The sequence below is a fragment of the Nicotiana tomentosiformis genome, chromosome 6, assembly GCF_000390325.3.
Source record: "Nicotiana tomentosiformis chromosome 6, ASM39032v3, whole genome shotgun sequence".
NCBI classification, from domain to species: domain Eukaryota; kingdom Viridiplantae; phylum Streptophyta; class Magnoliopsida; order Solanales; family Solanaceae; genus Nicotiana; species Nicotiana tomentosiformis.
The window spans coordinates 32,648,707-32,661,920 of NC_090817.1; the positions used below are offsets into that span (position 1 = coordinate 32,648,707).

At 35.6% G+C, this 13,214-nt stretch overlaps 1 protein-coding gene across 2 annotated transcripts; it reads right to left on the reverse strand.

Moving 5' to 3' along the window:
- Positions 1 to 4,799: 4,799 nt before the first annotated feature.
- LOC104118943 (ribonuclease 3-like protein 2) lies at positions 4,800 to 9,780 on the reverse strand. 2 transcript variants are annotated; one of them, XM_070177251.1, is made up of 5 exons: positions 9,220 to 9,780; positions 8,679 to 8,831; positions 6,584 to 6,945; positions 5,967 to 6,137; positions 4,800 to 4,837 (listed from the first exon to the last, which is right to left on the reverse strand). In XM_070177251.1, the coding sequence occupies exons 1-4, from the start codon at positions 9,607 to 9,609 to the stop codon at positions 5,972 to 5,974; spliced, it is 1,071 nt and encodes a 356-aa protein (XP_070033352.1). In that variant the 5' UTR covers positions 9,610 to 9,780; the 3' UTR covers positions 4,800 to 4,837; positions 5,967 to 5,971. The 2 variants fall into 2 exon arrangements, with proteins under 2 accessions (XP_070033352.1, XP_009628628.1); XM_009630333.4 differs by lacking the exon at positions 4,800 to 4,837 and having other exon boundaries at positions 5,732 to 6,137.
- Positions 9,781 to 13,214: the final 3,434 nt, after the last annotated feature.

Consider the following 13,214-nt stretch of genomic DNA (forward strand, 5'->3'; position numbering starts at 1 on the left):
GTTTGAGATAAGTAATGGTTCTACATTTGGTCCTGAGGGTATGAAACCTCAGATTATGTGTTATGTGATTAGTTTTGAAGTGACGCACATACTAGGTGACGGGCGTGTGGGCGTGCACCGTAGAAATTATGACTTGGTCAATTCCATGGATATGTGTTGTTGAATAAATTGTTGCTACCCGTACATTTTTTCACGTATTAGGGAAATTGAACTATAAATCATGTTTAAATCATGTGTTGACACTGTTGGGACACACAAAGGTCGTGTACATGTTGAATTATCTGTTAAATTACTATTTTGTACTCAATCACGATTTTTCTTGCATATTACATCTCAGTCTCTCTTGTTCATTATTGATGCATCATATCATTGTTGTTGGGCTGCTTATCATGATTTCTGAGAGGCCGAGAGACTGGAGAGGTTGATAACTGAGTGAGGCCGAGGGCCGAATTGTGAGGATATTTATTGGATCGGGCTGCACGTCGCAACATGTTTTATTGATTTATGCCATGATTAGCTTGTTATAGCGCTTTGGCTGAAGGAGCCCCTCCGGAGTCTGTACACACCCCCAGTAAGCGCAAGTATCTACTGAGTGCGAGTGCTGAGTGCTGAGTGATTGAGAGGAATGAGTGACTGTGAGGAATGAGTGACTGTGAGGAAAGAGTGATTGTGAGGTTGGAGTGAATGGGAGGACTGGGTGACTCTTACTCTGAGGGGATGCATTGATTTCATTATTGCTGCATTTCAGCGGTCATATATTACTGTTTTGGAAATTTTTGAAAGACATTATCTTCTGTTTCAGTTGAAGTTGATATGAAATTACTATGAAATTTTAAATGTTGAACTTGAGAGCATGCCTACCCTTTTATGTTGAAAATTACTGTATTTGGACTTAGCTGTGAAGCTCGTCACTATCTTCAGTTCTTTATTTAGTATTGTTACTTACTAAGTTGGTTGTACTCATACTACACCATGAACTTTGTATACAGATCCAGGTATTCCCGGACACAGTGGGTGTTTATTCCTTCGCACAGTTGATTTTCTGGAGATTCCAAGGTAGCTGCCGTGTTTCGCAGACCTTGTCTCTCCTTCCCTATCTTTTGTTTACTGTATTTGGTCTCAGATTATTATAGACTATGTTTTCTAGACTAGTGATATATAGATGCTCATGTACTTAGTGACACCGGATTTTGGGAATATATTTATATCCAGTATTTGTGGGATTTTCTCTTAAACTTAATTATTATGTTTTCCGTATTTAAAAAAAATTGTGGGTTATTGATGTTGTCGGCTTGCTTAGTATTGAGATAGGCGTCATCACGACGGGTGAGATTTCGGATCGTGACACTTAATTTGTCGTCCGTGGCTGAATGTGATCTTGACTAGGACCTATTTACTGCAAATTAAATTAGAGGAGAAACAACGAAAACAATATAATTGAAGAAACTCAAAGGAAAGAATGGACTTGGAGCATACGACTATTAAGAATTATATATAACTAGTGAATTTATCCGCGCTTTGCGCGGTATAATAAAAAATTTAAAATCTTCTTTTTAAAATTAAATGGAGATAGAGAGATCATTTTCTCATTTCTTTGGGCAAGACTTCTTTTTACTAACGAATGGTACAATATTTAAAAAAAATAGTCCTCACAATTAGTGTACAACACAGGAATTGATCAAAAGAAAAAAAATAGTTATCTCTTTTGATTGAGGACTATATTAGTATCAATCCATACATATATGTAATTCATTTATGAAAAGAAACTCATTATTTTCAAAAATCAACTGTAAAGCTCACAGACAACATAAAAATATTCACTAAATTTAATTAAATTCTGTATACATGTAAAACTAATATTGAATGATCTAACGCCTGATATCTTTACTATCATGTTACAAATTTCATAAACAACAACTAATACTCATGGGAGGAAGATCCTAGTTGACCATGAGCATAATTTCTTGAATAACTCCATTTCTAATAATTTCAAAAGATTAGAACTATTATAAGGAAAAATAAAATGCTAGACTTGAAGGATAATATGAGCAGTCCAATACACTTCCTCTTTCAAAGAATGAAACATCTAATGGAGCATCAATTATATTTTATGGTATTAAATCATATAACCAACAATTAAATCTATTTACTTCCCTAAATATTGCAACTAATAAATACAGGAAAATGAGGGGAAGAAAATCCTATGACATGCTATTGCAGACTAAACTAAACCAGAAGCATAAAGATACTTTTGTTTTTGTATGAGAAGAAGACAGGAAATTATTTACAGAAAAGTCTGTAAAACCCTCACACATACAGCAACTTCACTACTTATAAATCAAAGAAGAAATGAGAAGGGAAACAGAAAAACTAAATGGAGGAGAAAGGAAAAGCAAGTTATTCCTCTTAAAAGATAATGAAGAGTGCAACAATTACCACCGACCTGCAAAAGACAACACAACTAAAGTCAATAAAATATAAAAAAGTATAAACAAAAAAAAGGAAGAAAGAAATACCAAAAACTAATATTTAGCCTCAAACAAAGATCAAAAGCCCAATATTTCAACAAAAATCAATGAAAGTTGGAAACGAAAAAACAAAAGAGAAATAACAATTGATATTGTAATTTTAAGTATTTGTAGTTGGAGAAAAATATGCAGCAACTGGATGTCTCTAATATATAGGGAGCTTTTAAAAGACACCTTCGTTGGGAAGGAAATGTAACCGCTGCAGGAAGATGCAAAGGTCAAGTCATAACGTAGTTCCTTTTTTAATGTTCAGACAAATGGTAGAAATGAGAAAAAAGACAAAAAATCTGAGAAAAATGAGAAATATGAATCCTGGACGGTAAGCGCTGCCACATCACTTTCTTATTCCCCTCAATTATATATATATAAATAAATTTATAAAGATGATAATTAAGTTTCATCCCCGAAAAATGTACATCACCTTTATCTAGCTCACACAACGTTCAAGAATTGGATTTCTGACATCAAACGAGTGGAAAATGGAAAAAGAAATCTAGAAAAAGGTAAAGTATGATGCTGAATAGCTTCTAATTTAGTCCAGTTCTTTTTTCCTTTTTGTTCATTTTCCATCTTCATTTGATAAAAAACTAAATTCTCTCCTAACTTTTATGATCAGGGTTGTGACGCTTCTCATTTTGGAACTCAGCCTGAGAGTAGAGTAAAAACTTGCTCCCGCCTGGTAGTTACACCAACCCAAGAATATATAATACATGTATTCACAAACACTTTTATCACTAAACTGTAGTCAATTAAAACACATTTTTACCTTAATTTATGACTTAAATATGGTAAATTAATATGTTTGGTATAAACATCGGTGCTGTAAAGTATTTACCTTGATACAAACAAAAATAAAAGTAGTGGAGCATGAGGCTTTAAATGGTTTTAATATTTTATAGGAATCAATGAAACAGCAAGAGATCAGTTAATAGCCTCAAGCAAAATAGACTTTGATGATGAAACAGCTGAGTTTCATTTCATTAGTTTCTGAACATTAAGTCCTGTCGACATAATCGACATACTAAAAGAGCGCAAGTCAGTCTTTAACCTCAATAACTTCAGTAAAACACCAAAAAACGGACGATCCTATAGTCAGCTTCAGCCCTCAGCTGCAAAAATTGTAATGAAATGGTAGAAAACAAGGCAGGATACGACGACAACTACAAGAAAAGTTCCATCAACTTTTAGCTCTGGATTCAGCTGACATACGGCCCCAGAAGGTATTCAATGCACAACATCAAGAAATTTCTTTAAAATACCAATAATATGAAGTTTTAAGAAGATTCGCTTCAATTTTTCAAAGATCCAGTGATTTGGAAGTTAAGACAGTAGCTTTGCTTCCTCTATTAGTTTTACTTTTAAAAATACTCTAAGAAATACCAAGCATCTCGCCATGTGCTTATTATAATGGTGTGCTACAACTGCGTAAATCTTCTTTGTATCGGATCAAATTTTTACATAGTAAAAGGTGCAATCTCTACTCCATCAATTTATCCGTAGAGCTATGACAATATTTCATAACTTATTCACCTTATAGCAACAAAGAAGATTACTTACTACACAAGCACTAGAGAAACTAAACAAGTCATGGATTTCAAATTATACGAATACTAGTACAAGATATATTACACTCTTCCCTGCAGTCTCGTCAGCCTAGCCCAGAGACGCAATTATTTAATAGAAATTTTACTTCCTATAGCAAAGGTATACACTTTATTTATTATAAATCAAAATTATTTTAAAATATTGTTTTCTATAGCTACCTTTTATATTTTATAGCAAAATAAGTATTTATGGTATATACTACCATTGAGGCATGAAATACGTTATTTATGTTTTTCCTCTCTCTTAGACAGCTGGACATACCTATTTTTAAAGTGATTGTCGTTACTGTATTCATGAATACATGACGCGAATACATGTGAATACATGCGCGTACAACTGGACTGCTCTGATTTTAGGCATTTTTTACTGCTGTATTCATGAATACAGCAGCGCGAATACATGTAAACACATGCGCGTATAGCTGGACTGCCCTGATTTTAGGCCTTTTTTGTTGCTGTATTCATGAATACAATGCGCGAATACATGTGAATACATGCGCTTATAGCTGGACTACCCTGATTTTTAGGCGCTTTTTGCTGTTGTATTCATGAATACAATAGCGCGAATACACTACCGTAACAACTTAATAGTAGCTATAGGATGTAATTATGTATATGGTAGCTATAGGAAGTTAATAATCACTAAACAATAGTGGTTTCTGAAAATTACTCTTATTTAATCTACTAAAAACAATATACCGCTAACTAGGGCTGGGCATAAAATCCGAAAAACCAGACCGGACCGAATTCATTCGGTACTTCGGTATTAATTCGGTATGGAGTTTTCAAAAGTTCAGTACTTCGATACGGTCCTCGGTATTAAGATATTGGTATTTCGGTTTAACCGAAATACCAATTTTTTTTACTAAATGTTATATAGCATATGTTAAATATAGTGTGTAGTCTAATTTTAATTAAGCAATGGTACCGGCCAGGTGCCCCAATCTTGAGAGATGTGCCAGTATTTATATGCCTCACTTCTGTTGTTTCTGTGTCATCCCTTTACTTAGCGCTAGAGTAATATGCTATTAAGCTTAATTTGCATGTTATCGTCAAGGGAATGTTAATCTGATTTGGTTGAACAAGCCATAGTTCTGAAAAGGCATGCACTTTGTAGGATTCCAACACTTGTCATGGAAAATCGGCATTAGCCAGAGCTCATGACCATTGTGTGTACAATTTTGAGCTTACACCAGAAGTGCAGAAATTACGTTCCACTATTAGACTTTGTTGCTTGCATCTTTACTGATTCTATGGCATGAAAGTGCCTCTGGATTCTATTAACAGAACATTTGTTTTTCAAAGAAGGAAAACTGGATAAGAAAGAGTTGAAATTAAAAAAAAAAAAAAAAAAAAACTTAAGCAATGGGGAATATGTTCCTACCTAAGAAGTTATTGTGCTTTTCCATCTAACTCTTTTTACCCTTTCGTTTCATATATTTGCTCTATTAAAATTTGGTCTATTTTATATTTTATTGTTCAATGGCTGTAATGACCAAATACTTCTCGTTTCAAAATTTTCAATAATCTTGGCTGCCTCAGTCTTATATGCAAATAAGGCAGCTACAAGAAATGCTCTAGTAAAGCTGTACATCACTCTTTAATGCATGATTGCTGTTGCATTTCTTATTATCTTGTAGAAATTTATCATGCAAATGTGTAAAGCAAATTCATAAACCGAAACCGTACCGAACCAAATAAGAAATACCGAACCGTACCGAACTACTTTGGTACGGTATTTGGTATACACAATTGATAAACTGAATACCGAAGTACTGAACCGTAATTCTTAAATACCGAACCGAAGTACGGAACGTTCACCCCTACCGTTAACTGACGTTAAGAGCCTTGCAGACCCCAAATCATCGCTGAAGCTGCAGAATTCTCTGCATCTTTTACTCGCGACTTCTCCTCTCCCTTCACAAAAAGCAAGCCTTCAGCAATTGGAACTTGCACAGAACATATAAACCTCCTATCATGAGCGGGACCTATCTGTTTCTCTATTCTGCACCCATCATAAAGCAAACAATAAGGAAACTAAATCAAAGTATCACGCAGTTCACACGTTTACCCACAAAACAAAAAACCAGTTGGTGGCATATGGTATAGTGAGACACACAAACCCGAAAAAAGAACTAACAAAATAGTAAAAGCTCCCGCGTGCAAAACACATGTAAAACATCTTCAGATCTGAGAATATGAAGACTGAAGAGTCAAATTTACTCGAAATATTAAACCTCAGCACATCCAAAAGTAGGTGTAGAAATAACAATTGTATGAGTTCATTCAACTGAAGTAACAAAGGAATATGCAACCAAAAGAAGAAAGTAGTTTTATCAGTAGGATTCCCTAATGTCCAAGTTTTTCCATGTTATGCATGCTAACCTGCAAAAATTAAAATAGTTTGCTTGTGCAACTGTAAATTATTTCACTCAAAGGAAAAGTTTAAACCTGTAAGTCGGTATGGGCCATTTCTTTCTTCCACATAGCTCATGCAGCTTCTGCTTTGCTCCATCAATCTCTGTATTTGGTTCAACTTCAGTATTCGTCTTACCAGTAGATTTATAAGCTAACTTTTGGAGTGCAGCCTTTGCAGCGTGAAGTTTAGCATTTTCTTTGTTCTCCGAAGAAGCTGAGGTAATAAATTGACCATCGACATAAATACTAGCTATGTCTCTCTCTCCTTTTCTCCAATGCTTTATATCGACTTGTTTTCCGTCCTTCTGGCAAAGCTCATACAGCATGGTTACAGGCTGCGGTTGTTCTTCCAACAAGTCTACCGTGATAATAGGCTCGAGGAGGCCTCTAAATATCTAACACAAAATGAAACTAAACTAATCAGAACATCGGGATGTCGTTTCTCATTTGCAAGACAAGAATGCTAGATTTCTAGGTTGAAAATGGCAATCTAATTGGCTTTCCGATAATAAGAAACACACCTTTCATATGACCTTACCATTTTACTTTTCATTATCATGGCAATTTCAAATTTCAATAGGCAACCCCACCTTCTCTCTCACACACAACTTCAAAACCTTGCTTAGTTAGGTCACGTGAACTTATTTCATTGTAAACAGATCTAATGGCATTCTAGAGAAGGAAAACTAAAAATTTCTTTTTTCATAGATATGAGCAAACACAGTGCCAAAAATAAAATATAAATGACTTCTTTTTTAGGATAGTTATTAACTCTGTCATTTCTTCTCAAGGAAACAGATTTATAAAAGGCATATTTGGAAAAGTAAGGTGTTAAGTCTGAAACAACAACAATAACGACCCAATAAAATCTCACAAGTGGGGTCTGGGGAGGGTAATGTGTACGCAGACCTAACCCCTATCTCGAAAGAGTAGAGAGGCTGTTTCTGAAAGACCCTCGGCTCAAGAATAAGGAAAGGACGAGAAGAGAAGGGAAGGGACAATATATTAGTACCATCAAACAAAACCCAAGAAATAATAACAACATCATAAGAACTAAAAAAAAGTTGAAATGCAATAACAAAACCAAAAAATAAGCCCCGATGCTATGAACAACGGAAGGATAGTGTGAACACAACATTAACCACTAGCAGTCTAAGGCCAATCATATCAAACTAGCCTCACCCCTGCACTCGACTACGTCCTAACCTACAACCCTAATGCTCGACCTCCACACCTTCATATCAAGGGCCATGTCCCCGAAAATCTGCAGCAACGCTATGTCCTGTCTGATCACCTCTCCACAATACTTCTTAGGTCGCCCTCTACCTCTTCTCGTACCCGCCAAGGCCAAACGCTCGCACCTCCTCAGCGGAGCATCAGGGCTCCTCCTCCGCACGTGTCCGAACCACCTGAGCCTCGCTTCCCGCATCTTGTCATCCATAGGAGCCACACACACCTTCTCCCCAATAACTTCATTCCTAATCTTATCCATCCTAGTATGCCCACACATCCACCTCAACATCCTCATATCAGAAACTAACAAGAATAATGACAATTGAAACATAACCCCAATTTCCTTGAAACTTGATTATTTTTCAAGTGAGTTTGTGAACCGAGTAGCAAAAATTAGTATAAATGAATGAAAAAGAGTTATTGCAAGGAGCATTATATTAACATTGTGGCTGCCAACTTTCTAGCAGATCAAAGGGGGTCCTCGTTTACTAGAACTATTTCGGAGAGTTCATGTAATAAATTAGCTAGTCTTGGGAACATCTGTGCTATAATTGGCACCTCTGTTTTTTTTTTGATAGCTCCTTTAACTCTACAAATCATGGACTTGATCCCAATGGGACTTCCATGATAGAACATTGTAATGCTACTTAGTTTATATTAATAAAGTATCCATGTTAATCAAAAAAAAAAAAAAACTGTGTATCCAGTTGTGTAACTTGTAAGTACACAAGATACCTCCATTTGAAACTTCCCTATATCCAGTAGGCCTGCACAATTCCTAAAGTTTTTAATTCCATAGAATTACATTCTCAAGATACAACCAAAATCCACGAAAAAAAGAAAAGGAGTTATGATCCACCAATATATCTAAACAGCCAAGAGAGAGACAACTGACCAGCCAGAGATTCTTCAGATCAAAGCCACAATCCACATATACAGCTGCCGCCACTGACTCCACAATGTCAGCAAGAACCTTCGGCGCCTTCATTGCTCCTCCATGGAACTCGGCTTGCTCCTCCTGTTCCACTGTTACTACGAATTCCTTCACCTATATCCAAATTTTAAATACCTCAATTCAATATTCCCAAAAACTTTAACTTAATCAATTTAAGGCAACTAACAATTGGCCAAGAAAGCTAAATCTGATCTTGCCACAAATAATATACAGAATGTACCTCCCAAAAAAAAAAAAAAACTTGACCCTCAAGCCAATAAAACAACTGCTTTTGGCCTCAAAGAGTTAGCAGCCCCAAAATTATGTAAGCTTGAAATTGATTATATAGTAAATTGAGGAAAAAAAGCTACAGAAAAATTGATTAGAAAGAAATAAATTTCAACTAACAATAATTTTATGAATAAGTTTAAGGCATGTTATTAAGGTTTAGTTTTAGGCCACCAATTCTATTGAGCTGCCCACATTTATGTTCCAAATATACCTTTCCATCAAGGGCGGTAGCATTGTGGCGGACATATTTATAGAGACCGTGGCGAACGGCAACTCTAGCAAGTTTCTCAGTGCTGATGTTAGCGGCACGGAGGAGAGAGAGTTGACCTTGGTCAAGTTCTGGGTATGCCAAATAAACATAATTGGTGATTGCTAAGCCAAGAGCAGCGTCACCCACGAACTCAAGGCGCTGATAAGAAACAGAATCAATGCAAGAAGAGTGCGTAAGGGCTTCTTCAAGAAGTTTTGGTTTATTGAATTTGTAGTTCAAGATCTCCTCCACTGCCTTAACAGATGTCTCCATATCTGCCACTTCTTCATCTTCGTCGGCTATTAGAGTAGTTGGGCAACTCATTATGGCGCAAGATTCCGGCGACTGCATATTTTGATCAAAACAAAGAGAGAGAGTGTGTGTGTGCGTGTTTCTTGGATTGGTTTTTGAAGAATTTTGAAGGAGCGTGTTGTGGAAGATGAGGTTGCTGTCAGTACTTTACAAAGAAAAAGTGTTCTGAAACTGAGGAGGGAACAGGGTTTAGCGTCAGACCAAACGTTTGATTTGATTGTGTGTAAAGACTTTTAAGTAAGGTGAGAATCTTGTTACCATAACTGTTACCTCTTCTAAATTTGTACTACCATATACGACAATTTTAATTTTAAAATTTAAAATATAAAAAATAATTTATGTAACAAATCTTAAAGTTCATGATATTCAAAAGAGTAATTAATAAAATATAGCTTGATTTGATTTTTTCCTTTTTCATAGTAATTTTTTATCATTATTTAGCATTTCTTCCCTAGTTCCCTATCTATTTAATACTACAACTTAAATTCTATCTTGAAATTGTGCGTCTGACATCATGAAGACGAATCTTGCAATCAATATTAAAATTCCAACAGGAATTGGGTTTAACATTAAGGATTCTATAATTTTTAAAATTTCAATATGCTACTAGTATAAATTTTGAAAATAAATATCTTCTCTTCTTTTTTCTCTCTTTTAGCCACTTTAATAAGTTCTCAACCAACACAACTCCTATTACTTACATGATTTTGAAACCCTACGTTTCAACCGCCTTTTGCAGAAACGTGGGTATGACGGTATATAATAAATTTTTATGATTCGATTTTTTTTACGAATTTTACGTATAGCGGGAGCTTAGTACACTTGACTATCTTTTTTTTTTGTGTTTGTGTGTGTGAAGAATGAAAATTGCTAAATTTTACTTTGATTAAAATTATGTACATCAAATTGAAAGTAGAAAATTTTGGACCGATCGAGAATCGAGATAACAAGTTGAGAATAGAATATGGATATCACTCTTTATGCAATGGCTCTTTGTATTGGGATAATAATGCGAAGATTATAACGCGACATTAAATAATTATGAAGTTATTCAAAGGAATATACCTTTATGGGCAGATATTTGGTTTGCTTGACTATAAATAAGATATATATTTGGTTTTATCCTAAAATAAACTTGGATGAACTTTTATTTTCAAATTTAACTTTGAATTTCTTAAAAAGCTTTGGGAGAAGAGCTTTAGAAGAAAAAAAAAACAAATCTGTCATTTATTATTTTATCTTGGGATTAGTATTCACAAGATTAATATCCCACATATAGGGATCTTTTGGTACGATGAATAAGTAAAAATAATCTTGGGATAAAAATTTAGTATCGCTTTATTTAGTTAATTGAAGAGCTCTCAATTAACGGTACATATTTATTATGTATTGCTTGAAAAAGAGTACATGTTTAGGTGGTTGTTGAACAACATCACTCCTAATGTATATGAGAGATCAATATGACGAGTTTAAAAGCGGGATTAGGGATAACGAAGCTTTGACGTGATCATAGTGAGCGGTAAAAAAGTGCGAGCTAGCGTAATTCGAGCGAATATGACTAGTACATTATTGTAGTTGCTCGAGAGAGAATTACTATAAGTCGAGTGCTCATGGTCAGTAGAGAATAATTAGGCGAAATTATAGAATACGTACCGAGAAGAATTCCGACAATTGGGGAAATCATAACTCTAGACCTCCTTAATCTTGTCTCCAACCCTTAATATCTTTAGTTGATAGTTTTATTGCTTTAATATGTTGATTAATTAGTTTAAAATAAAAATTACAATCTTTATAACTAGAAAATTATTTGAACTTGTATTTCTTAGAAATATTGAACAGTTGTAGCTAAGCCTTAGTTCTTTATGGGATTCGACTCCGGACTCTTAGTGTAATGATCTGAACGGTCATTTTACTTTCTAGATACTCGTTCCCTTAAATAAGACTCATCGTATGTGCTTTTACTATTTTATAATTTGCGGAGATCGTTAGTTCGGGTTTGAAAGGGTTCGGGTTGAAATCGGAATACTTAATTTCTTAATATGGGCTTAAAAGGGTAAAGTGTGACTTGGGTCAATATTTTTAGTAAACGATCTCGGAATCGGTATTTGATAGTCCCAATAGGTTCATATGATGATTTTGGACTTGGGTGTATGTTCGGATTGGGTTTCGGATAACCCGGGAGCGTTTCAGCGCTTAATATTGAAAGTAGAGTATTGAAGGTTTTCAAGTTCTTTAAATTTGGTTTGGAGTAGGTTTTGGTGTTATCTAGGTCCATTTGGGATTCCGAGCCTGGGAATAATCCCGTATGATGATTTAAGACTTGTACACAAAATTTGATATTATTCCGAGTAGTCTAAGTATGATTCGGCGCGCTCGGAGCAAGTTGAAAACTTGAAGTTCATAATTTGATTCAATTTGGTTTTGGGGTGAGATTCTTAATTTTGATGTTATTTTACGTGTTTCGAGAGTTCTAGCAAGTCTGTATCATGTTTATGGACTTGTTGGTGCATTTGGACGGGGGTTCGGGTTACTCGGGTGAGTTTCGGACCGCTTGGAGCTAAGTCCAAAATGTTGTCATTGCTGGTTATGGTTTCCTTCTTCGCGTTTGCGAGGAAGCGGCCGCGTTCGCGAAGAAGACAAAATGGGGGACTGGAAATTGTGCTACGCGTTCGCGATAGCCAGCCCGCATTCGCGAAGGTATGGGACCTGTGGCTTTTGCTTTTGCGTGATGTGGCCCGCGTTCGCATAGAGGAGGCTGGAGCTGGGTGGCCGCTGTTATTCTTCGCGTTCGCATAGCGTAGGCCAGGAATGCCTCCGCGTTCACGAGATTCCTATCGCGTTCGCGAGGCCTCTTCCGCGATCGTAAAGAAGGAATGCCTGGGCAGTGTCTTGTTTTAAAAATGAGACTTAGGCTATTTTCTCTCATTTTTCGTTTCCTTGGCCGATATTGGAGCTCTTTGAAGAGGGATTTTTACCTAGCTATTGAAGGTAAGTAATTCCTACCCAATGTAAGTTTAATAAATAGATTGTGGGTGGATTATAACACGTAAAATTGTGGAAATGTTTGGGTTTAGTTGAAAAACCTAAGTTTTGATAAAAATGAGATTTAACCACGAAAATGATTATGGAATTGGGTGAAAATTATATATTTGAGTTCGTGAGGTTATGTGTAATATTTATTTTCGAAAATTTCCGGAATCCGGGCACGTGGGCCCAGGATGAATTTTAGGAATCTTCCAATTTGGGTTGGATAATTACTCTAGTAGTTAAATTATGAACTTGTGAGTGTATATTGAATAATTTATATAATACTTGGCTAGTTTTGGGTTGTTTGGCATCAAGTTGAAGATTTAGAGTGGATTTGTGGACCGGAAGTGAGCTTGAGAACGAGGTAAGTCTCTTACCTAACCTTGTAAGAGGGAACTCATCCCCTTAGGTGTATTTTGATGTGTATTACTTTGTGGGGAGCTATGTATGTACTAGGTAACGAGAGTCCATGCGTAGCTATATTCCATGAGATGTCCAGGTAGCCTTAGATCCACACCATGCTTTAATTATACTGTTATGTTTATTATGCATATTAATTATTTTAAATAGAGCTGAGACTAGGAATTTTAAAGTTGTAAATTTCCAATTTAGATTTC